The sequence below is a fragment of the Oncorhynchus mykiss genome, chromosome 21 (assembly GCF_013265735.2).
Source record: "Oncorhynchus mykiss isolate Arlee chromosome 21, USDA_OmykA_1.1, whole genome shotgun sequence".
NCBI classification, from domain to species: Eukaryota; Metazoa; Chordata; class Actinopteri; order Salmoniformes; family Salmonidae; genus Oncorhynchus; species Oncorhynchus mykiss.
The window spans coordinates 46,481,787-46,509,110 of NC_048585.1; the positions used below are offsets into that span (position 1 = coordinate 46,481,787).

The window sequence follows — 27,324 nt, forward strand, 5'->3', positions numbered from 1 at the left end:
TAATGGCACCTGTTTGAACTTGTTATCAGTATAAAAGACACCTGTCCACAACCTCACAGTCACACTCCAAACTCCACTATTTCCAAGACCAAAGAGCTGTCAAAGGACAGCAGAAACAAAATTGTAGACCTGTACCAGCCTGGGAAGACTGAATCTGCAATAGGTAAGCAGCTTGGTTTGAAGAAATCAACTGTGGGAGCAAATATTAGGAAATAGAAGACATACAAGACCACTGATAATCTCCCTCGATCTGGGGCTCCACGCAAGATCTCACCCCGTGGGGTCAAAATTATAACAAAGTAACAAAGCCTACACACTACGCTGCCAGGGATTCAAATCCTGCAGTGCCAGACGTGTCCCCCTGCTTAAGCCAGTACATGTCCAGGTCCGTCTGAAGTTTGCTAGAGAGCATTTGGATGATCCAGAAGAAGATTGGGAGAATGTCATATGGTCAGATGAAACCAAAATATAACTTTTTGGTAAAAACGCAACTCGACGTGTTTAGAGGACAAAGAATGCTGAGTTGCATCCAAAGAACACCATACCTACTGTGAAGCATGGGGGTGGAAACATCATGCTTTGGGGCTGTTTTTCTGCAAAGGGACCAGGACGACTGATCCGTGTAAAGAAAAGAATGAATGGGGCCATGTATTGTGAGATTTTGAGTGAAAACCTCCTTCCATCAGCAAGGGCATTGAAGATGAAACATGGCTGGGTCTTTCAGCATGACAATGATCCCAAACACACCGCCCGGGCAACGAAGGAGTGGCTTCGTAAGAAGCATTTCAAGGTCCTGGAGTGGCCTAGCCAGTCTCCAGATCTCAACCCCATAGAAAATCTTTGGAGGGAGTTGAAAGTCCGTGTTTCCCAGCAACAGCCCCAAAACATCACTGCTCTAGAGGAGATCTGCATGGAGGAATGGGCCAAAATCCCAGCAACAGTGTGTGAAAACCTTGTTAAGACTTACAGAAAACGTTTGACCTCTGTTATATACCCTTTGTTGGCAATGACAAAGTATTGAGATAAACTTTTGTTATTGACCAAATACTTATTTTCCACCATAATTTGCAAATAAATTCATAAAAAATACTACAATGTGACTTTATGGATTTTTTTCTAATTTTGTCTGTCATAGTTGAAGTGTACCTATGATGAAAATTACAGGCCTCTCTCATCTTTTTAAGTGGGAGAACTTACACAATTGGTGGCTGACTAAATACCTTTTTGCCCCACTGCATGTAAAAATGCTGTTCAATGACTACAGCTCAACATTCAACACCATAGTACCCTCCAAGCTCATCATCAAGCTGTACACATTCAATTGGGTCCTGGACTTTCTGACGGGCTGCCCACAGATGGTGAAGGCAGGAAACAACATCTCCACTTCGCTGACCCTCAACACTGGGGCCCCACAAGATTGCGTGCTTAGCCCCCTCCTATACTCCCTGTTCACCCACGACTGCGTGGCCATGCACGCCTCCAACTCAAACATCAAGTTTGCAGACGACAGTAGTGGGCTTGATCACGAATGACGACGAGACAGGCTACAGAGAGAGGAGATCAGGGCACTCGGAGTGTGGTGTCAGGAAAACAACCCCTCACTCAACGTCAACAAAACAAAGGAGATGATCGTGGACTTCAGGAAACAGCAGAGGGAGCACCCCTCTATCCACTTCGAAGGGACAGCAGTGGAGAAGGTAGAACGTTTTAAGTTCCTCGGCGTACACATCACAGACAAACTGAAATGCTCCACCCACACAGACAGGGGGACAGGAGAAATGTGGCTTGTCACCCAAAACCCTGACAAACTTTCACATATGCACAATCGAGAGCATGCTGTCGGGCTGTATCATAGGCTGGTACGGCAACTGCTCCGCCCTCAACCGCAAGGCTCTCCAGAGGGTGGAGCGGTCTGCACAACGCATCACGGAGGCAAACTAACTGCCCTCCGTGACACTTACAGCACCCGATGTCACAGGAAGGCCAAAATTATCATCATGGACAACAACCACCCGAGCCACTGCCTGTTCACACTGCTACCATCAAGAAAGGCGAGGTCAGTACAGGTGCATCAAAGCTGGGACCGAGAGGCTGAAAACAGATTTTATCTCAAGGCCATCAGATTGCTAAACAGCAATCACCAACTCAGAGAGGCTGCTGCCTACATTGAGACCCAATCACTGACCACTTCAATAAAAAACACTAGTCACTTTAAACAATGCCACTTTAAATAATACCACTTTAATAATGTTTACATATCTTATATTACTCATATCATATGTATATACTGTATTTTATATCATCTATATGCCGCTCGGCCATTACTCATCCCTATAAACTCAGCAAAAAAAACGTCCCTTTTTCAGGACCCTGTCTTTCAAAGATAATTTGTAAAAATCCAAATAATGTCACAGATCTTCATTGTAAAGGGTTTAAACACTGTTTCCCATGGTTCTTCAATGAACCATAAACAATTAATGAGCACCTGTGGAACGGCCATTAAGACACTAACAGCTTACAGATGGTAGGCAATTAAGGTCACAGTTCTGAAAACTTAGGACACTAAAGAGGCCTTTCTACTGACTCTGAAAAACACGACAAGAAAGATGCCCAGGGTCCCTGCTCAAGGAGGCATGAGGACTGCAGATGTGGCCAGGGCAACAAATTGCGATGTCCTTACTGTGAGATGCCTAAGACAGTGCTACAGGGAGACAGGATGGCAGCTGATCGTCCTTGCAGTGGCAGACCACGTGTAACAACACCTGCACAGGATCGGTACATCCGAACATCACACCTGCGGGACAGGTACAGGATGGCAACAACTGCCCGAGTTACACCAGGAACGCACAATCCCTCCATCAGTGCTCAGACTGTCCCCAATAGGCTGAGAGATGGACTGAGGGATTGTAGGCCTGTTGTAAGGCAGGTCCTCACCAGACATCACAGGCAACAACGTCGTCTTTGTGCACAAACCCACCTTTGCTGGACCAGACAGGACTGGCAAAAAGTGTTCTTCAATCCCAATGAGCATGTCTGAGATCTGTTGGATCGGAGGGTGAGTGCTAGGGCCATCCCCCCCAAGAAATGTCCGTGAACTTGCAGGTACCTTGGTGGAAGAAGGGGTAACATCTCACAGCAAGAACTGGAAAATCTGGTGGAGTGCATGAGGAGGAGATGCACTGCAATACTTTTTGCAGCTTGTGTCCACACCAGATACTGACTGTTACTTTTGATTTTGACCTCCCCTTTGTTCAGGGTCACATTATTACATTTCGGCTAGTCACCTGTCTGTGGAATTTGTTCAGGTTATGTCTCAGTTGTTGAGTCTTGTTATGCTCATACAAATATTTACACGTTAAGTTTGCTGAAAATAAACAGTTGACAGTGAGAGGACGTTTTATTTTTTGCTGAGTTTATTTATATGTACATATTCTCATTCACCCCTTTAGATTTGTGTGTATTAGGTAGTTGTTGGGTAATTGTTAGATTAATTGTTAGATATTACTGCACTGTTGGAACTAGAAGCACAAGCATTTCGCTACACTTTATTAACATAACATTAACATCTTCTAATCATGTGTATGTGAACAATAAAATTAGATTTGATCTGATTTGAAGACTCTCAATGGTGTGTGTGTGTGTGTGTGTGTGTAAACTGTATATGTGCACACACACACGGTAGTGTTTGTGTCTATACTGCATATCATCAGTCCACGATTAAACTATTCTACTACAATTTACATTGTAACCCCCCCAAATTCCACTCAACCGGCAAAACTTGCAATTTACCTGGAATTTCCACATCCACACCTGTGTCCTCCGCCACTTTGAGGAAAATCTGTGAGATGGAACGCAGCATAATTAGCATGATATGAAATTGCTTAGTATCATCATCTCCAGTGAAATTACTTGACCTCTGTGTGTGTTATTAGACAAATGATCGACAGCACTCCTGTAATGACAAAAACAAGGGCTCTATATTCATTACAATGACAAATTGGTAGGTTAGCGTTTTTCATCATTAATCTTGTTCTGGAGGTAGCTCTGCAGAGTGGTCACTAGCTGGAACAGCCACAATGTCATAAAATCAGATTTGAAACTTACCCCTAAACTTAACCTCACCGCTAACCCTTATGCCTAACCCTAACCTTAAAATTAAGACGAAAAAGCAAATGACTGTTTGAATGAATTTTTACAATACAGGCTATTTTGTCTTTGCAGCAGGCCTATCTAGTGTAAATCGCTCATTTCTGCCTCCAGGACAAGCCTCATGACAAACGTCAACCTTTGTCAAGCAGTCCTTTCTTTCTCCATGCTCTTGTATTACAGATGCGCGAACACTAGTGATCCGCTGGTTGACTCATGACCCGCAGTCCCTGCGGTTATATCCGGGAGGCGTATGGGTTTAGGGTCATTATATATTGTGTGGCTGAAGGGTGGGTGGGTGGCGGGTTGAATAAAAAGAGAAACAACAGCTTTAAAAAATCTATAAATGTATAATTCTTGTGCAATTAACATAGGCTACATTGAGGTTTTTCTTTCATTATTTTAGGCTATCTGGTATAAGTGCATAAACTTTAGGGCTTAACTGTTTGCGCCAAATAATGCTTTTGGGGACTGGTAGAAAAAGTCAACGCCAATCCACGGAGCCAAGAAGGACATTCGAGTTTAATTCAATAACACAAAAGCTGCAAAAGGAGAGTTTAAAATAAAGAGAAGGGGGGGCTAGACAAGTCATGTTTGGAAAATATTTGGTGAAGAGGTAAAAGAGGATGATAGCAGTGTTATGTGTGATGATTGTGAGGCACTATACAAATTCGACAGTCACAACAAGGCACTTCAAATAGGCCTATGCCACGTCAAGGGAACTTTAGCCTACTGTTCAGATGTGTTAAATGGAAGGTGCTGTCTTCATCATAAAAGGATTATAAAAGCAGATAGTATTTCAACCACATAAAATCTGCATCAAAGTAGACAAGTTGACTAACAAACAGCCTATCAAAATGACTTAAATTATGAGTAGAAGCATATCTAAATCAGGCAACAACCAAATAATCCTGCAACCCTGTCAAAAAAATTATTCGACTGTCTTTGATTGTGGCTTATAACATATTTTACATGGTTAGGGTCGGGTGGCGGCCTCAGATTTTCACTTTATCACATATAATCGGCGGTTGCGGATGGGTTATTAGCAATTGCGGGCAGGTGCGGGTGAATAAACAGCTGACACGCGCAGTGGTGTAAAGTACTTAAGTAAAAATACGGACTTTACTATTTACATTTTTTGCCAGGTTTCACTTTCACTTCACTACATTCCTAAAAAGAATAATGTACTTTTTACTCCAATAATGTACTTTTTACTGACACCAAAAAGTAGTCGTTACATTTTGACAGGAAAATGGTCCAATTCACACACCTGGTCATCCCAATGCCTCTGATCTAGCGGACTCACTAAACACAAATGCTTTGTTTATAAATTCATGTCTGAGTGTTGTAGAGTGCCCCTGGCTATCTGTAAATGAATAAAAAACTGGAAATTGTGCAGTCTGGTTTGCATAATGTAAGGAATTAAAAATTATTAATACTTTTACTGTTAAAACTTAAGTATATTTTAGCAATTCCATTTACTTTTGATACTTAAGTATATTTAAAACAAAATAAGGTATTTATTTATTATTTATTACTCAAATGTATTACTCAAATATGACAAATGAGTACTTTCTCCACCACTGGACCCGCGCACTAGTAGCACATGCACACACACACACACGGACACACACACACACACACACACACTAGAAATACCACCAACTGACATCTAATCTCCCTTCTCTAAGTAGATATATGCAGTAGACTCCACCAGCATAACCTTGTGTCTGAATGTGATACGTTGAAAAGGAATTATTCACAATGCCCGCAGGGCATCTTCATCTGACAAAAATTTCTGAGACATATTAGTTGTGTTTGACAACAGTAACTTAGTGGTATGTGCCTGCCTACAGACATAATCCAACACTATCCTTGGCATACTAAGCATTTGGTTTGTTCAGGAGAGAGCAGTGTGTGTGTGTGTGTGTGTGTGTGTGTGTGTGTGTGTGTGTGTGTGTGTGTGTGTGTTTCAAGTTTTTAAAGTTTTAAAGTACAGTCGTGGCCAAAGGTTTTGAGAATGACACAAATATAAATTTTCACAAAGTTTGCTGCTTCAGTGTCTTTAGATATTTTTGTCAGATGTTACTATGGAATACTGAAGTATAATTACAAGCATTTCATAAGTGTCAAAGGCTTTTATTGACAACTACATGAAGTTGATGCAAAGAGTCAATATTTGCAATGTTGACCCTACTTTTTCAAGACCTCTGCAATCTGCCCTGGCATGCTGTCAATTAACTTCTGGGCCACATCCTGACTGATGGGAGCCCATTCTTGCATAATCAATGCTTGGAGTTTGTCATAATTTGTGTTTTTTTGTTTGTCCACCCGCCTCTTGAGGGTTGACCACAAGTTCTCAATGGGATTAAGGTCTGGGGAGTTTCCTGGCCATGGACCCAAAATATCGATGTTTTGTACCCCAAGCCACTTAGTTATCACTTTTGCCTTATGGCAAGGTGCTCCATCATGCTGGAAAAGGCATTATTTCTCACCAAACTGTTCCTGGATGGTTGGGGGAAGTTGCTCTCGGAGGATGTGTTGGTACCATTCTTTATCCATGGCTGTGTTCTTAGGCAAAATTGTGAGTGAGCCCACTCCCTTGGCTGAGAAGCGACCCCACAAATGAATGGTCTCAGGATGCTTTACTGTTGGCATGACACAGAACTGATGGTAGAGCTCACCTTGTCTTCTCCGGACAAGCTTTTTTCCGGATGCCACAAACACTCGGAAAGGGGATTCAACAGAGAAAATGACTTTACACCAGTCCTCAGCAGTCCAATCCCTGTACCTTTTGCAGAATATCAGTCTGTCCTTGATGTTTTTCCTGGAGAGAAGTGGCTTCTTTGCTGCCCTTCTTGACACCAGGCCATATTCCAAAAGTCTTCGCCTCACTGTGCATGCAGATGCACTCACACCTGCCTGCTGCCATTCCTGAGCAAGTTCTGTACTGGTGGTGCCCCGATCCTGCAGCTGAATTGTTTTATTTCACCTTTATTTAACCAGGTAGGCTATTTGAGAACAAGTTCTTATTTACAACTGTGACCTGGCCAAGATAAAGCACAGTAGTTCGACACATACAACAACACAGAGTTACACATGGAATAAACAAACATACAGTCAATAATACAGTATAAAAAAGAAAAGTCTATATACAGTGAGTGCAAATGAGGTAAGATAAGGGAGGTACGGCAATAAATAGGCCATGGTGGCGAAGTAATTACAATAGAGCAATTAAACACTGGAGTGGTAGATGTGCAGAAGATGAATGTGCAAGTAGAGATGGGGTGCAAAAGAGCAAGATAAATAAATAAATAGACTACGGTGATGAGGTAGTTGGCTGTTAACAGTTGGGCTATGTACAGGTGCAGTGATCTGTGAGCTGCTCTGACTGCTGGTGCTTAAAGCTAGTGAAGGAGATATGTCTCCAGCTTCAGTGATTTTTGCAGTTCGTTCCAGTCATTGGCAGCAGAGAACTGGAAGGAAAGCGGCCAAATAAGGAATTGGCTTTGGGGGTGACCAGTGAGATATCCCTGCTGTAGCGCGTGCTACGAGTGGGTGCTGCTATGGTGACCAGTGAGCTGAGATAAGGTGGGGCTTTACCTAGCAGACATTTGTAGATGACCTGTAGCCAGTGGGTTTGGCGACAAGTATGAAGCGATGGCCAGCCAACGAGTGCGTACAGGTCGCAGTGGATTTGGTGACAAAACGGATGGCACTGTGATAGACTGCACCCAATTTGTTGAGTAGAGTGTTGGAGGCTACCCACCCTATTTTATAAATTACATTGCAGAAGTCGAGGATCAGTAGGATGGTCATTTTTACGAGGGTATGTTTGGCAGCATGAGTGAAGGATTCTTTGTTGTGAAATAGAAAGCCTATTCTAGATTTAATTTTGGATTGGAGAGGCTTAATGTGAGTCTGAAAGGAGAGTTTACAGTCTAACCAGACACCTAGGTATTTGTAGTTGTCCACATATTCTAAGTCAGAACCGTCCATAGTAGTGATGCTGGAGTCTGCCGTTGAGTCTGTTGAGGCTGCCGATAAGAATGTGGTGATTGACAGTCAAAAGCCTTGGCCAGGTCGATGAATACGGCTGCACGGTAAGTACTCTTATCGATGGCGGTTATAATATCGTTTAGGACCTTGATCGTGGCTGAGTTGTGCACCCATGACCAGCTCTGAAACCAGATTGCATAGCAGAGAAGGTACTACTTTAGGAGACGGTCCTTGCGCCTGCTGGACTTTCTTGGGCACCCTGAAGCCTTCTTCACAACAATTGAACTGCTCTCCTTGAAGTTCTTGATGATCCGATAAATGGTTGAATTAGGTGCAATCTTACTGGCAACAATATCCTTGCCTGTGAAGCCCTTTTTGTGCAATGCAATGATGACGGCACGTGTTTCCTTCCAGGTAACCATGGTTGACAGAGGAAGAACAGTGATTCCAAGCACCACCCTCCTTTTGAAGCTTCCAGTCTGTTATTCGAACTCAATCAGCATGACAGAGTGATCTCCAGCCTTGTCCTCATCAACACTCACACCTGTGTTAAAGAGAGAATCACTGACATAATGTCAGCTGGTCCTTTTGTGGCAGGGTTGAAATGCAGTGGACATGTTTTTTGGGGATTCAGTTAATTTGCATGTCAAAGAGGGACTTTGCAATTAATTGCAATTCATCTAATCACTCTTCATAACATTTTGGAGTATATGCAAATTGCCATCATACAAACTCAGGCAGCAGACTGTGAAAATGAATATTTGTGTCATTCTCAAAACTTTCGGCCACGACTGTACAGTGAAATTCCTTTCTTGCAAGCTCTAAACCCAACAATGCAGTGTGTATACGTGTGCGTGTGTATGCACTTGCATGTGAAGCTTGTGTGCGAGTCTGTGTATGTGATGCCTGCGTACATGCGTGTGTGTGTTTCGTCCGCCTCATACCTCCTCTAGTGTGGTATCCGAGATGCCGTAGTTGGTGAAGCCAATGTCAGCCATCTCCAGGTCCAGCTCTTTGAAAAGGAGGGCGAAGGTGCCATCCTTGGCCCCGCTGTAAGGCAGGATGTAGGTGATCTCCTGGCCGATGCTCTCCAGGAACACTGCCTCGGGAACATGCCGACGCACCAGCTTACTGACAGCTGTAAGCTCTACATGAAGTGAAACAGGAAGGACGACATGGATGTATGAAAAGGAAATACAGAAACAACAATATCTTATTGTTATGTCATATTGTTGTGCTTCATGTATGGTAACTGCCAAAATAAAATAAATGCTTAAATTAGGGATTCAAAGTATATTGAAAGCCGGTGCTTCCACACAGGTGTGGTTTCTGAGTTACTCCCATCATGCTTAGGGTCATGTAAAAAAATGCCCAGTTGCCCAATATTTTGGCTACCATGGTGTCACATCCCTCCAGTAGAGTTCCAGACACTTGTAGAATCTATGCTAAGGTGCATTGTAGCTGTTCTGCAGCTCGTGGTGGCCCAAAGTCCTTTTAAGACACCTTATGTTGGTGTTTCCTTTATTTTGGCAGTTACCTGTATTTCAATTCACATATTTAAAACCTGTTGGGGCACAAGGAGTTCCCTAAAGGGAACACCCCCTCCCATTCAGCTGAAAAAAATATTCTTTAGACATATTTAACTTTCACACATTAACAAGTCCAATAGAGCAAATGAAAGACAAACATCTTGTTAATCTACCCATCGTGTCCGATTTTTAAAATGTTTTACAGCGAAAACACAACATATATTTATGTTAGATGACCACCAAATTCAAAAACATACACAGCAATTTTTCACAGTCACAAAAGCATAAATATAGATAAAATGAATCACTAACCTTTGATTATCTCCATCAGATGACACTCATAGGACATCATGTTATACATGTATTGTGTGTTTTGTTCGATAATGTGCATATATGTAAACTGAGATTTATATATATATATATATATATATATATATATATATATATATATATATATATATATATATAAAAATCTCTGTTTACATTAGCGCGTTACGTGCAGTAATGTTTTGATTCCAAAACATCCGGTGATTTTGCAGAAATACTCACAATAAACATTGATAAAAGATGCAAGTGTTATTCACAGAATTAAAGACAAACGTATCCTCTATGCAACCGCTGTGTCAGATTTTTTTTTTTACTTTACAGAAAAATAATAATCTGAGAACGGCGCTCAGAACCCAAAGAAATAGCCGCCATTTTGGCGTCAACAGAAGCTACACAAAACACTATAAATATTCACTTACCTTTGAATATCTTCATCAGAAGGCAGTTCCAGGAATCCCAGTTCGACAATAAATGACTGATTTGTTCCATAAAGTTCCAAAAAGCCCATCATTTAGCCACTTGTTGTTAGCTTGTTCAGCCCAGCATTCAAGCCTCAAAAAGCACGAGCAATTCCTCCAGACAAAAACTCAAAAAGTTCCGTTACAGGTCGTAGAAACAAGTCAAATGATGTATGCAATCCATATTTAGGATGTTTTAAACATTAATCAGCAATAAGGTTCCAACTGGAGAATTTCATTGTCTGAAGAAACGTATTGGAACTCAAGAACACTCTTGTGACCGCCTGCAATGAGACTGAGGCTTTCTTCCAGATCACCTACTCAAAGAGCTATTATGAGCCCCTCCTTTCTAATAGAATCATACAACCAGAATCTAAAGACGGTGACATCTTGTGGAAGCCCTAGGAAGTGCATGCTCATCCATATCTAAGATGGACATCAAATGGCACTGTTTTTCAAAATTGAGTTCTCACTTCCTGTTTGGATTTCTTCTCAGAATTTTGTCTGCCATATGAGTTCTGTTATACTCACAGACATAATTCAAACCGTTTTAGAAACTTCAGAGTGTTTTCTATCCACCAGTAATAATATGCATATATTCCCATCTGGGAAAGAGTAGGAGGCAGTTTACTCTGGGCACGCATTTCATCCAAAAGTGTATATGCTGCCCCCTAGCCCCAACAGCTTTTAAAAGTGAATACACTGCATTTAGAATCATTGAGGACAACAACAAATAGTTTTTCAAAAGTGGTGAATCTGTTTCTCATCAAGGGTCATCATCAGAGTTAAGGGACACTGGGTTTTTTGAGTTTTGCATAAACCGGCAAAACATAGCTATGGAAGATTTCAAAATCTCCAAAGAGAGACCAAAATTGCTGTATCTTGTTAGTTCCTCATCATAAGCGCTTTGAGATTGTAATGAAAAGCACTATAAAAGTGTAATTCATTATTATCATCATCACGATATCTAAAGAGCAAATCTCAAATGATCATAAGTACATAAGGAACAAGGTTTCATTTGGGATGCAGCCCAAGAAAACATCACCACCTCCAATTGATTTTTATATATATATATTTTGCCAGGTAAGTTGAATGAGAATACGTTCTCACTTACAGCAACAGCCAGGGGAATAGTTACAGGGGATGAATGAGCCAATTGGAGGCTGTGGATGATTAGGTGATTATGATTATTGTGTTATTGACAGTATGTTTGTTTATCTCATGTGCAACTCTGTGTTGTTGTTTTTCTCGCACTGCTTTGCTTTATCTTGGCCAGGTCGCAGTTGTAAATGAGATCTTGTTCTCAACTGGCCTACCAAGTTAAATAAGGTGAAAAAATTGTGAATTTAGCCAGGACACCAGGGTTAAAACTCCTACTCTTACAATAAGTGTCATGGGATCTTTAGTGAACACAGAGAGTCATGACACCCGTTTAACATCACATCCGAAAGACGGCACCCTGCAATGTCCCCCATCTCTGCCCTGGAGCATTGTGATACTTTATTAGACCAGAGGAAAGAGTGCCTCCTACTGCCCCTCCAACACTACTTATAGCAGCATCTGGTCTCCCATCCAGCGACCAACCCTGCTAAGCATCAGAGTCAAGCCAGCAGTGGGATGCAGGGTGGTATGCTGCTGGCATATATAACTACAGCTGCTTAACCAAGTGAGACCTTGGCTTTATGAGGAGGTCAGAAACCGGATCGTCTTCACACATTTGGCTTAACTACTTGTGTGTAGTTTAGTTGTAATACAAAGGGGTTGTCATTGTTTGAATTATGATATAAACTCAGCAAATAAATAAACATCCTCTCACTGTCAACTGCGAATATTTTCAGCAAACTTAACATGTGTAAATATTTGTATGAACATAACAAGATTCAACAACTTAGACATAAACTGAACAAGTTCCACTGACATGTGACTAACATAAATGGAATAATGTGTCCCTGAACAAAGGGGGGTCAAAATCAAAAGTAACAGTCAGTATCTGAGGGTGCAGGCCAGGCAGCAGGCTGTTAGCCAGCCTGCCAGCATAGTGGAGTCTGCCACTAGCACAGTCAGTGTAGTCAGCTCAGCTATCACCATTGAGACTGTGTCTGTGCCTCGACCTAGGTTGGGCAAAACTAAACATGGCGGTGTTCGCCTTAGTAATCTCACTAGGATAAAGACCACCTCCATTCCTGTCATTATTGAAAGAGATCATGATACCTCACATCTCACAATGGTGCTACTTAATGTTAGATCCCTTACTTCAAAGGCAATTATAGTCAATTAACTAATCACTGATCATAATATTGATGTGATTGACCTGACTGAAACATGGCTTAAGCCTGATGAATTTACTGTGTTAAATGAGGCCTCACCTCCTGGCTACACTAGTGACCATATCCCCCGTGCATCCCGCAAAGGCGGAGGTGTTGCTAACATTTACGATAGCAAATTTCAATTTACAAAAAAAAATATGGCGTTTTCTTCTTTTGAGCTTCTAGTCATGAAATCTGTGCAACCTACTCAATCACTTTTTATAGCTACTGTTTACAGGCCTCCTGGGCCATATACAGCGTTCTTCACTGAGTTCCCTGAATTTCTATCGGACCTTGTAGTCATAGCAGATAATATTCTAATCTTTGGTGACTTTAATATTCACATGGAAAAGTCCACAGACCCACTCCAAAAGGCTTTCGGAGCCATCATCGACTCAGTGGGTTTTGTCCAACATGTCTCTGGACCCACTGTCACACTCTGGACCTAGTTTTGTCCCATGGAATAAATGTTGTGGATCTTAATGTTTTTCCTCATAATCCTGGACTATCGGACCACCATTTTATTACGTTTGCAATTGCAACAAATAATCTGCTCAGAACCCAACCAAGGACCATCAAAAGTCGTGCTATAAATTCACAGACAACACAAAGATTCCTTGATGTCCTTCCAGATTCCCTCTGTCTACCCAAGGACGCCAGAGGACAAAAATCAGTTAACCACTTAACTGAGGAACTCAATTTAACCTTGCACAATACCCTAGATGCAGTTGCACACCTAAAAACGAAAAACATTTCTCATAAGAAACTAGCTCCCTGGTACACAGAAAATACCCGAGCTCTGAAGCAAGCTTCCAGAAAATTGGAACGGAAATGGCGCCACACCAAACTGGAAGTCTTCCGACTAGCTTGGAAAGACAGTACCGAAGAGCCCTTACTGCTGCTCGATCATCCTATTTTTCTAACTTAATTGAGGAAAATAAGATCAATCTGAAATTCCTTTTTGATACTGTCGGAAAGCTAACTAAAAAGCAGCATTCCCCAAGAGAGGATGACTTTCACTTTAGCAGTGATAAATTCATGAACTTCTTTGAGGAAAAAATTATGATTATTAGAAAGCAAATTACGGACTCCTCTTTAAATATGCGTATTCCTTCAAAGCTCGGTTGTCCTGAGACTGCACAACTCTGCCAGGACCTAGGATCAAGAGAGACGCTCAAGTGTTTTAGTACTATATCTCTTGACACAATGATGAAAATAATCATGGCCTCTAAACCTTCAAGCTGCAAGCTACAGCTATTCCAACTAAACTACTGAAAGAGCTGCTTCCTGTGCTTGGCCCTCCTATGTTGAACATAATAAACGGCTCTCTATCCACCGGATGTGTACCAAACTCACTAATAGTGGCAGTAATAAAGCCTCTCTTGAAAAAGCCAGACCTTGACCCAGAAAATATAAAAAACTATCGGCCTATATCGAATCTTCCATTCCTCTCAAAAATTTTAAAAAAGGCTGTTGCGCAGCAACTCACTGCCTTCCTGAAGACAAACAATGTATACGAAATGCTTCAGTCTGGTTTTAGACCCCATCATAGCACTGAGACGGCACTTGTGAAGGTGGTAAATTACATTTTAATGGCATCGGACCGAGGCTCTGCATCTGTCCTCGTGCTCCTAGACCTTAGTGCTGCTTTTGATACCATCGATCACCACATTCTTTTGGAGAGATTGGAAACCCAAATTGGTCTACACGGACAAGTTCTGGCCTGGTTTAGATCTTATCTGTCGGAAAGATATCAGTTTGTCTCTGTGAATGGTTTGTCATCTGACAAATCAACTGTAAATTTCGGTGTTCCTCAAGGTTCCGTTTTAGGACCACTATTGTTTTCACTATATATTTTACCTCTTGGGAATGTTATTCGAAAACATAATGTTAACTTTCACTGCTATGCGGATAACACACAGCTGTACATTTCAATGAAACATGGTGAAGCCCCGAAATTGCCCTTGCTAGAAGCATGTGTTTCAGACAAAAGGAAGTGGATGGCTGCAAACGTTCTACTTTTAAACTTGGACAAAACAGAGATGCTTGTCCTAGGTCCCAAGAAACAAAGAGATCTTCTGTTGAATCTGACAATTAATCTTAATGGTTGTACAGTCGTCTCAAATAAAACTGAAGGACCTCGGCGTTACTCTGGACCCTGATCTCTCTTTTGAAGAACATATCAAGACCATTTCAAGGACAGCTTTTTTCCATCTACGTAACATTGCAAAAATGTGAAACTTTCTGTCCAAAAATGATGCAGAACAATTAATCCATGCTTTTGTCACTTCTAGGTTAGACTACTGCAATGCTCTACTTTCCGGCTACCCGGATAAAGCACTAAATAAACTTCAGTTAGTGCTAAATACGGCTGCTAGAATCCTGACTAGAACCAAAAAATGTGATCATATTACTCCAGTGCTAGCCTCCCTACACTTGCTTCCTGTAAAAGCAAGGGCTGATTTCAAGGTTTTACTGCTAACCTACAAAGCATTACATGGGCTTGCTCCTACCTATCTCTCTGATTTGGTCCTGCCGTACATACCTACGCGTACGCTACGGTCACAAGACGCAGGCCTCCTAATTGTCCCTAGAATTTCTAAGCAAACAGCTGGAGGCAGGGCTTTCTCCTATAGAGCTCAATTTTTATGGAACGGTCTGCCTACCCATGTCAGAGACCGAAACTCGGTCTCAACCTTTAAGTCTTTACTGAAGACTCATCTCTTCAGTGGGTCATATGATTGAGTGTAGTCTGGCACAGGAGTGGAAAGGTGAACGGAAAGGCTCTGGAGCAACGAACCGCCCTTGCTGTCTCTGCCTGGGATGGTTCCCCTCTTTCCACTGGGATTCTCTGTCTCTAACCCTATTACAGGGGCTGAGTCACTGGCTTACTGGGGCTCTCTCATGCCGTCCCTGGAAGGGGTGCGTCACCTGAGTGGGTTGATTCACTGATGTAGTCATCCTGTCTGGGTTGGCACCCCCCCTTGGGTTGTGCCATGGCGGAGATCTTTGTGGGCTATACTCAGCCTTGTCTCAGGATGGTAAGTTGGTGGTTGAAGATATCCCTCTAGTGGTGTGGGGGCTGTGCTTTGGCAAAGTGGGTGGGGTTATATCCTTCCTGTTTGGCCCTGTCCGGGGGTGTCCTCGGATGGGGCCACAGTGTCTCCTGACCCCTCCTGTCTCAGCCTCCAGTATTTATGCTGCAGTAGTTTATGTGTCGGGGGGCTAGGGTCAGTTTGTTATATCTGGAGTACTTCTCCTGTCCTAAATCGGTGTCCTGTGTGGATCTAAGTGTGCATTCTCTAATTATCTCCTTCTCTCTTTCTTTCTCTCTCTCGGAGGACCTGAGCCCTAGGACCATGCCCCAGGACTACCTAACATGATGACTCCTTGCTATTCCCAGTCCACCTGGCCGTGCTGCTGCTCCAGTTTCAACTGTTCTGCCTTATTATTATTCGACCATGCTGGTCATTTATGAACATTTGAACATCTTGGCCATGTTCTGTTATAATCTCCACCCGGCACAGCCAGAAGAGGACTGCCCCCCCACATAGCCTGGTTCCTCTCTAGGTTTCTTCCTAGGTTTTGGCCTTTCTAGGGAGTTTTTCCTAGCCACCGTGCTTCTACACCTGCATTGCTTGCTGTTTGGGGTTTTAGGCTGGGTTTCTGTACAGCACTTTGAGATATCAGCTGATGTACGAAGGGCTATATAAATACATTTGATGTGGTGATAAATCTGGTGTGGCCAACAGCTGCATTAAGTACTGCAGTGCATCTCCTCCTCATGGACTGCACCAGATTTGCCAGTTCTTGCTTTGAGATGTTACCCCTCTCTTCCACCAAGGCACCTGCAAGTTCACAGACATTTCTGGGGGCAATGGCCCTAGCCCTCACCCTCAGATCCAACAGGTCCAAGATGTGCTCAATGGGATTGAGATCCGGGCTCTTCGCTGGCCATGGCAGAACACTGACATTCCTGTCTTGCAGGAAATCACGCACAGAACAAGCAGTATGGCTGGTGGCATTTTCATGCTGGAGCCTCATGTCAGGATGAGCCTGCAGGAAGGGTACCACATGAGGGAGGAGAATGTCTTCCCCTTGTTGCCATCCTGTACCTGTCCCGAAGGCGTGATGTTCAGGTATATACCGATTCTGTGCAGGTGTTGTTACATGTGGTCTGCCACTGCGAGGACGATCAGCTGTCCGTCCTGTCTCCCTGTAGCACTGTCTTAGGCATCTCACAGCAATTTATTGCCCTGGCCACATCTGCAGTCCTCATGCCTCCTTGCAGCATGCCTAAGGCACGTTCACGCAGATGAGCAGGGACCCTGGGCATCTTTCTTGTGGGGTTTTTCAGACTCAGTAGAAAGACCTCTTTAGTATCCTAAGTTTTCATAACTGTGACCTTAATTGCCTACCGTCTGCAAGCTCTTTTTTCGACCGTTCGACTGGTGCATGTTCATTAATTGTTTATGGTTCATTGAACAACCATGGGAGACAGTGTTTAAACCCTTTACAATGAAGATCTGTGAAGTTATTTGGATTTTTACGAATTATCTTTGAAAGACAGGGTCCTGAAAAGGGGATGTTTCTTTTTTTGCTGAGTTTATTTGTCACATGCTGTACTGTATATTTGTCATGTACAACTGTGTTGTGTTTAAGTCTAAAAATGACATACACAGACAATTCTATAGAGGGAATGTGATTTAATATATCTTTGGAAGGTCGCTGTGTTTTTAAGTTACGCTGTGTTGTTTTAGGTAGTTTGGTTATGGATTAAAATGAAGCCATGTCATTATATTCATACATACTCACCCTCACTCCCACCGTCACACTCACTCTCACCCTTACGCTCATCATCAATAGAAATCCAGTCTTTTTTCCCACATGATATGTACAATCCAGTCCCACATCCAATCGCTTTGATCCTTGATCATGATTCCAAGTCGAAAATTGAATTTAAAAGACCAAGGCTGCTCTACTACTGATTAGGCCTCTGGTCAGTACTGACTCTGGTTGGGAAATCAGACCGACTAGCTAGTGTCACAGATCTCTGAGAGAGAGAGAGAGAGAGAGAGAGAGAGAGAGAGCGAGCGAGAGAGAGAGAACTGACTCTGGTTGGGAAATCAGACCCACTAGCTAGTGTCACAGATATCAGAGAGAGAGAGAGAGAGAGAGAGAGAGCGAGAGAGCGAGAGAGAGAGAGAGAGAGAGAGAGAGAGAACTGACTGGTTGGGAAATCAGACCCACTAGCTAGTGTCACAGATCTCAGAGAGAGAGAGAGAGAGCGAGAGAGAGAGAGAGAGAGAGAGAGAGAGAGAGAGAGGAGAGAGAGGACTAGAGTACTTAGAGATGTCACTGTCACCTGAAAAGGAGCAGACAATCAACTGCTGACATGACATTCTACAGCCAGTCAGACTTTTAGCCCCTCCTTCTTCTCTCTTTCCTGTGATAGCTGATGTGTGGTGGTGAGATCCACAACGTCCAATTTTAAAGTGGAACTGACAGCATTTAGCAAGATTAAATTTGATTAAAATATGTTTATATTCACCCCAGGAAGAATATGGCACTTAAAAAATATATATCTGACAAGCCAGCACTTAGATATGGTCATTTTCACATTTTCATAAATTCTTAAAAAATTTGGGAATTACTTATACTAAGGCATTTTCTGAAAATTCTTTAGCAATATAGAGTTGGAAAGCGGCCATGCGTTTGGACAATTAATAGATCCTGCAGTAAATAAAACCTAAAAAAAAAACATTTGTCCCGTCCAGGACTGGAGTCCATGCAGACCGATACGCCATAGCCAATCAGAGCTACAGTAGGCCTTTATGCAAACAAGCCATTTGCCACACGGGCTAGCCATCATTCACTTAGAACTGGACTGTTTGTTTACAGGCAGTTGCAACAGCTTGACTTTAGATCATTACAACGCATTCGCCAAAAGCCACAAAATACACCTGAATGGATTTCTGCAAATATGTAAACACCCCGGGAGTCCTCTTACATTTGGTAACTTTACAATCCTATTGATCAAACAACCATGAAAGGTAGGCTCTCTCTCCCTCAGTTATGCACATCAACAACAACAATATCAACAACTGATGCTAGCCTGAGCAAGATGAGCTAAAATCTCAGTAAGGAACATTAGATAAACCCTCTCAAACTTTTTCCTCTTGTTGGCCGTCAAAAATTACACTGAAACGATGGGGAATTGTAGCCTACTCATCCTTCTGCAGCTTGCCTAGTCCCAACCAAGCACCCAAGCTAACTGGCTAAAGTTGGCTAGCTTGCTAATTCCAGACACAAATGAGAGAACATCTCACTGACCATTTTACTCGCCCTAGCAGAGCTGGTTAGACTGTTTACATGTTATCTAGAGCGTTCGTGACTACTTTTTTGCCTATGTTTACTGACACCGGTCATATTCAGTGGCTGTTGCGCATTCATAATTTCATCAGTTATTCTGCACTCTGGCACACAGACAAGAGTGCTCTGATATCGGAGTAGATAGCCAGAGTGAATTTGCGAATGCAAGAGATATGTTAACTGTATAACACAGTCGTTCAGGTTCTTGCTAGCTAACCAAATGACACCTGCATCTCTAGCTGTGTATAGACACCGAAGAACGATATGAGGGGAAAAGTCAGTCACGCACCCACTCCTCCAATGACATGAGCCACGTTATGACTGCCTTATAGTCATTGCCTTTGCTAGTTTGATTGTATTGACATTCCCAGCCTTAGTTAAATTAGTCTGTTTTTGTCCAAAATATTGAGTCAATGAAACTGAAACAGTGCATCCTGAATGGAGGCAGCAAACAATGTACCATTTCTTGGACTACCAAGAAATGCATTGGTGAATTATATCATGCATTGAACTGCATCCATCTACTCTGACAACAATGCCTTAGTGTACGTCATGAAACGCTTAGTCAAATAGAACCTATTTTTAAAACCTCTTATATAATTGGTTATGTAGGATAAAATACAAATTTGATATTTTTGAATGATATTATGATTGTCTGTTTTGTATCTGTAAAGAAGCTCAAACTCTCTCAGTTCCACTTTAAGTGCTTTGAGTACTTGAAAAAGCACTATTATGAACTCATGATATGTTGGCTGAGCAAATAATATGATGTATGTATGGTGTTCATATTAGGACAGCCTCAGTCTCAGTAGGACTTCTAGTCATTTATTCAATTACATTATTAGTTTGGATATAGCCAAATATAATATGGATAAATTAGGTGGTGTTATTGCTGGTTCTACCTGTGGGGTCAGAGTTGCTCCAGTTCTGGCTTGCAATCCCTTCATCCAGACTGGTTCTCCTCAAGGGCTCATCCGTCTCCTATTAGAGAGAAATGTTAAAGTATTCATCATTACGGTAGAGCTCTCAGACTGATTATCACCTCCACAATTCTCCCCTCATATCTCATATTAATGGAATTACCACAGTGATCCAACTCGTTAGTGTTTCATTAGAGCTAAGTTTGGCTGTCAGCACCAACAGATGCTGTACTTACCATATACCGAGAAGTTGTAAGGGGGATCCACTACAAACCATCATAAACTGTATAAGTTGCCCATATTAGGGCAGCCTCAGCAGGCCTGCTGAGATTGGAAGAAGTCATACTAAGACTGAGGCTATCCTAATATGGACACCGCACATGTATCATATTATTCACTCAACCATCGTATCATGAGTTCATGATATGAACTCATTTAATTTAGCAAATACAAAATCCCATATATAATGAGTAACCTGGCCAGAGACCTGAAGACGTGTGTTATCTACCCCAAGCTAAAGCCTAAGATTTAGCTCAATGTGATAACACAGTGGTGCAGGCGACCCAAGTTTGAAAACCTGGATGGTAGCATTGGCACAACTTTCCAGTCAACGGACAGAATGGGCAGCATTAAATTAGGTTTTTATGAGAACTACAGGCCAAGTCCTAAGGCTTATGCTTAGCTGCTGTCTGCACCAGTGGGCTGATGTAGCAAGTCATTTTGGGGGAGCATGAAGGCTCTCTTTGCAAAATGTGTTTGTTTGTTCTTACTATGATTTTTTTTTCTTTTTTTTTACAAATTACTCCACTCTCCACAAAGGCCCTGTAGACTAATGGTAATTGCTGTAACCCTGCTTGCATCGGTGCATCTTGTTAATTTGCTCCTATTGATTAAAACCGTGTGCAAGGCACTGCAAGGAGCTAGATCAAGAAACTCGTTCCCCCCCTCCCTCATGACAATTAGTATCATCCAGTGCGGAGGTGTCTGCCAATTCTCATGCTGGGGGAGACTAAACACAGATCATTACAGGGGAGGGCAACTTTCACTCTGGAAAGTCACAGGAATCTTGTCGATAATGGAGTGTGTGGCAAATGTTGCTGATGTGTCTTAGAGCTTACTATTGGAGTGCTTCCCGCCAGATGCAAAAAGTCAAACAAATGATCATTATCGGTGAATTATAGATTGGTGTCATGATGTTTTCCAATGTGGGATCAGACATCAATATGCACCAGAGTTACATGTTTAGCTCACATTGGCCAAATGAAACTATGGTGAAAACTCATAGCCAATCAAAATGAAACAAAAGTTGGGATTTTTTTTGCTGGGTAACACTTGCTTATCTGTCATTTTCGATACCAAAGTGTCATGTGTGGAGTTCACCCAGCTCCATCATTTCCTAAATAGAGAACCATTTTTCATTTTGTTATTTCAACTGTTATTAGCAATCATATTGATTTGTTATCAATACAACACGAGAACAAAATGTCATAGTCCCAAAACAGACAGCAAAATGCAGCACCGTTTTTTTAGTATTTACCTTGGTCTGGTGTGATGTTTCCTGATGTTTCCCCTAGGTACAGATTGAGGATCAGATTCCCCTCACCTATTCCAAACCTTTAACCTATGTTAAAATGCAAAACTGACCCAAGATCAGTGTCTAGGGCCATCTTCACCCTACTCCATTTACCTCTTTCTCCTGGCCCTGCTTGACTCCGCTGCGCTCGTTGGTAATTTGCTCATTTCCGGCCTTGACCAGAGTGAGGTAGTAGCCACTGCCAAAGTATTTTTTCAGGAACAGGGAGGAGCCGTAACAACACATCTTGCCGTGAGAGATAATGGCAATGCGGTCTCCCAAGATGTCGGCCTCATCCATGTGATGAGTGGAGAGGATGATTGTGCGACCTGCAGGGGAAAGATGGAGCCAACAAAACTATTGATTTCACTCAATGGGCCCAATTTGGAGTGTAGGTGGACTGTGTTTGTGTATGTGTGTGAGACAGACAAAAATAAAGAGAAAGTAAGAGTGAGTTTGTGTACATGTGTGTGAGTCAGTGCTCTGGAACTAGTTTGTTTGTTCTGTCAACCATCTTGAGAAATACATAAATTGGACCAAAAAATTATAATAAATGTAAAGTCTTTGAACAGAGCCAAGTCTGCAATCTGTTTCCATATTGTGGTGTTGTGCTTATTTCCTCATTGTACACCCCTCTGGGTTTGCAAGTCATAGCCTACTGTAGTTGTATTCGAAGCAACGAGATTGTGTGTGGGATGGAATCTGGAACAAAGGACAAATTCTGCAATACCAGTCTTCCTTCCAAATCAAGTAAGAAACAACAACAACTACATACACATACATACATACCTGAATATAATACAAAGTAACCAACATAAAATTATGCATAGACCCAACATAAAATGTCGCATAGACCATTCCTTTGCTGTGTTTCCTAACATTTTTTAAGTTTCAATTTTTGTCAGCAGAAGTTATTTGAGAGAAACCAAATCACAACCACAGAGAATCTATATGACACCGGAGCCTGCTTATTCACAGGGGGAGTGGAGGGTCATATCATGCACCCTGAACTAACACATACTAATCAGCACATTCCCAGTCAATCAGGAAGTAGACATGAGATATGTGATGAAGTCACAGAATGGTCATCTAGCTGGATGTCGTTAGGTCACAGTGTGAATGGTGGCAGCATTAAAATGTGTCTCGGTTATTGTTGATTTTGCCACATTTCAGAACATTATCAAAACCCTGAAACGCAAGGAAGATTAGGACTTAAAGATTTGCTTTGAAGTGGCTTGATTGAAGGGTACCAGGATATTTTCATTTTAAGAAGAAATATTGAAGTTACAGGCTACATACATTAATACTGCTAAACTGACGTGAAATTAGAAGAGAACACTGCATGCAACCATTGTGTAAAACAACAGTGGGAAAACCAGTAACCCCTATGTTACAAGATAACGACAAGAGTAAAAGTAAGATGTACAACGTGGTGTCTTGTGGTATTGAGCATTTTATCTGCATAATATTGGCAATGAAGTCCTTCACCAGGAGAATTAATTCTATCTCAGTTGAAACAGTAACAGCCACAAGTAGAAGAAGCGCATTGTACACTCGGACATACAGTTCCATGATATGATACACATTCTCTCTTGATTAGCTGACCGGCTGGATTTTTAGAGCATTTTGGAGGGTAAGATTTGCTGTCATTATTACAAAAGGTCAGGGTTATCTGCTGAGCGTGGCATTTTCTCCTTCCGAGCTAGTTCAATTTGTATCCCCACAGGTCGCATTATCCCTGGGATAAGGACACACACAGAAGTCTTAACCATAGCCTCACGTAACACTATGCTCTTTCTTTCGGAGAAATCGAGAACCAAACAGTTTTTCCTCCCATCTCTTATGCCCTCTCACCCTCTGGGCTTCTAAATTTTTCTCTGCCGCAGAGTTCTGCCACAGAATTATCACTGTGTTATGCTAAGCTCTTGTTTGAACCTACAGTGCCTTCGGAAAGTATTCACACCCCTTGATTTTTTCCGCATTTTGTCACATTGCAGCCTTATTCTTATTATTCCCCCCCCCCCCCCCTCATCAATCTACACACAATACCCCCTAACCGCAAAGCGAAAAAAGGTTTTTAGAAATGTTTGCAAATTTATAAAAACACAAAAACGTATTTCCTGTATAAGTATTCAGACCCTTTGCTATGAAATTGAGCTCAGGTGCATCCTGTTTCCATTGATCATCCTTGAGATGTTTCTACAACTTGATTGGAGTCCACCGGTGGTAAATTAAATTGATTGGACATGATTTGGAAAGAAACCAACTTGTCTATATAAGGTCCCACAGTGGACAGTGCATGTCAGAGCAAAAACCAAGCCATGAGGTCGAAGGATTGTGTTGAGGCACAGATCTGGGGAAGGGTACCCAAAAAAATCTGCACCATTGAAGATCCCCAAGAGCACAGTGGCAGCCATCATTCTTAAATGGAAGAAGTTTGGAACCACCAAGACTCTTCCTAGAGCTGGCCGCCCGACCAAACTGAGCAATCGGGGGAGAAGGGCCTTGATCATGGAGGTGACTAAAAAACCGATGGTCCCTCTGAAAGAGCTCTAGAGTTCATCCGTGTAGATGGGAGAATCTTCCAGAAGGACTACCATCTCTGCAGCACTCCACCAATCAGGCCTTTATGGAAGAGCGGCCAGCCGGAAGCCACTCCTCAGTAAAAGGCATATGACAGCCCGCTTGGAATTTGCCAAAAGCATCTAAAGACCCTCAGACCATGAGAAACAAGATTCTCTGGTCTGATGAAACCAAGATTGAACTCTTTGGCCTGAATGCGCCATGTCTGGAGGAAACCTAGCAGCATCCCTACGGTGAACCATGGTGGTGGCAGTATCATGCTGTGGGGATGTTTTTCAGCTGCAGGGACTGGGAGACTAGTCAGGATTGAGACATCTCTGAATGTCCTTGAGAGGTCCAGCCAGAGCCCGGACTTGAACACGATCGAAAATCTCTGGAGGGACCTGAAAATAGCTGTGCAGCGATGCTCTCTATCCAACCTGAAAGAGCTTGATAGGATTTTCAGAGAAGAATGGGAGAAACTCCCCAAACACTGGTGTGTCAAGCTTGTAGCGTCATACCCGAGAAGACTTGAGGCTGTAATCGCTGTAAGGTGCTTCAAAAAAGTACTGAATACTTAAATGTGATACTGAATACTGAATACTTAAATGTGATATTTCAACGTTTTATTTTTAATAACTTTGCAAAAAAATCCAAATTACGGTTTATGCTTCGTCAAGATGGATAATGGGGTATTATGCTTCGTCATAATGGGGTATTGGTGTGTAGATTGATGAGGGGGATTTGAAAAAAAATCAATTTTAGAATAAGGCTGTAAAGTAACAAAATGTGGAAAAAGTCAAGTGGTCGGTATAATTTCCTAATGCACTGAAATCTAGTGTATATCTAATATATCTACTGTTCTACATATCATTCTTAGTATATCTTCTGTAAATTCATTCAAAGTACATATAGATTGCATTTGGATTACTTTCACAGTACCATTTGGGTTGTTAATTGGATTCGTTTTGAGGTTTCTTGATAATATATATACAGTGGGGCAAAAAAGTATTTAGTCAGCCACCAATTGTGCAAGTTCTCCCACTTAAAAACATGAGAGAGGCCTGTAATTTTCATCATAGGTACACTTCAACTATGACAGACAAAACAAGATAAAAAAATACAGAAAATCACATTGTAGGATTTATTTGCAAATTATGGTGGAAAATAAGTCACCTATAAAACAAGCAAGATTTCTGTCTCTCACAGACCTGTAACTTCTTCTTTAAGAGGCTCCTCTGTCCTCCACTCGTTACCTGTATTAATGGCACCTGTTTGAACTTGTTATCAGTATAAAAGACACCTGTCCACAACCTCAAACAGTCACACTCCAAACTCCACTATGGCCAAGACCAACGAGCTGTCAAAGGACACCAGAAACAAAATTGTAGACCTGCACCAGGCTGGGAAAACTGAATCTGCAATAGGTAAGCAGCTTGGTTTGAAGAAATCAACTGTGGGAGCAATTATTAGGAAATGGAAGACATACAAGACCACTGATAATCTCCCTCGATCTGGGGCTCCACGCAAGATCTCACCCCGTTGGGTCAAAATGATCACAAGAAAGGTGAGCAAAAATCCCAGAACCACACGGTGAGACCTAGTGAATGACCTGCAGAGAGCTGGGACCAAAGTAACAAAGCCTACCATCAGTAACACACTACGCCGCCAGGGACTCAAATCCTGCAGTGCCAGACGTGTCGCCCTACTTTAGCAGTACATGTCCAGGCCCGTCTGAAGTTTGCTAGAGAGCATTTGGATGATCCAGAAGAAGATTGGGAGAATGTCATATGAAACCAAAATATAACTTTTTGGTAAAAACTCAACTCGTCGTGTTTGGAGGACAAAGAATGCTGAGTTGCATCCAAAGAACACCATACCTACTGTGAAGCATGGGGGTGGAAACATCATGCTTTGGGACTGTTTTTCTGCAAAGGGACCAGGACGACTGATCCGTGTAAAGGAAAGAATGAATGGGGCCATGTATCGTGAGATTTTGAGTGAAAACCTCCTTCCATCAGCAAGGGCATTGAAGATGAAACGTGGCTGGGTCTTTCAGCATGACAATGATCCCAAACACACCGCCCGGGCAACGAAGGAGTGGCTTCGTAAGAAGCATTTCATGGTCCTGGAGTGGCCTAGCCAGTCTCCAGATCTCAACCCCATAGAAAATCTTTGGAGGGAGTTGAAAGTCCGTGTTGATCAGCAACAGCCCCAAAACATCACTGCTCTAGAGGAGATCTGCATGGAGGAATGGGCCAAAATACCAGCAACAGTGTGTGAAAACCTTGTGAAGACTTACAGAAAACGTTTGACCTCTGTCATTGCCAACAAAGGGTATATAACAAAGTATTGAGATGCACTTTTGTTATTGACCAAATACTTATTTTCCACCATCATTTGCAAATAAATTCATTAAAAATCATACAATGTGATTTTCTGGATTTCTTTTTCTCATTTTGTCTGTCATAGTTGAAGTGTACCTATGATGAAAATTGCAGGCCTCTCTCATCTTTTTAAGTGGGAGAACTTGCACAATTGGTGGCTGACTAAATACTTTTTTGCCCCACTGTGTGTGGTGTCAAACTGGATGGGAACATCTACTACTTCTCAGTCAGGCAGGAGACTGTTTCCTGCTGCAGATGAGCAACCCAGAACTGTGTGAGTGTTTATCTCAAAAAGCATCTTGCTTCAATCAGTTTATTCCAGTTCAGAATGAAAATTATTACTTGTAACAGCAACAGATCCAACCTACACTTGTTTTCAACAATAATATCTACAGTAAAATGTACAGTAGGCCTGATATTTCTTCAACATCTGTACTGTTTCTTGGGGTTGCACTATCAGTAGCTAGTTAGCTTGCTTTGGCTAACGTTAGCTATAGCCTCTGTAACGTTACAAGGCCAGGGGATGGTTTAAAAGAGAAACTCACATCTACTACTATGAGAGTTAGTACTCCGTTATTTCTGCTTATTTCACCTGTTATAAAATGACAACAATGCCATGCTAGTTGACTTACTTTTACACTTTCGAAGCACTGTTTCCTGAAACATTCGGCCCCATTCTGAAAGAACTCCCTGGGTTTACCGTCATGTTGTGCAAGGATGTTTGGTCAGGATGTGTCGATTTATT

The 27,324-nt window shown here is 42.1% G+C and overlaps 1 protein-coding gene across 1 annotated transcript in view; it reads right to left on the bottom strand.

Moving 5' to 3' along the window:
- LOC110500599 (phospholipid-transporting ATPase ABCA1) overlaps positions 1-27,324 on the bottom strand; it is a 223,800-nt gene that overhangs the window by 124,078 nt on the left and 72,398 nt on the right. The window contains exons 15-18 of the mRNA XM_036956518.1: positions 21,745-21,959; positions 20,040-20,118; positions 9,090-9,292; positions 3,790-3,838 (exon numbers count right to left, since the gene is read on the bottom strand). Of these exons, the coding sequence (XP_036812413.1) occupies positions 3,790-3,838; positions 9,090-9,292; positions 20,040-20,118; positions 21,745-21,959 (546 nt within the window). The remainder of the gene's footprint in view (positions 1-3,789; positions 3,839-9,089; positions 9,293-20,039; positions 20,119-21,744; positions 21,960-27,324) is intronic.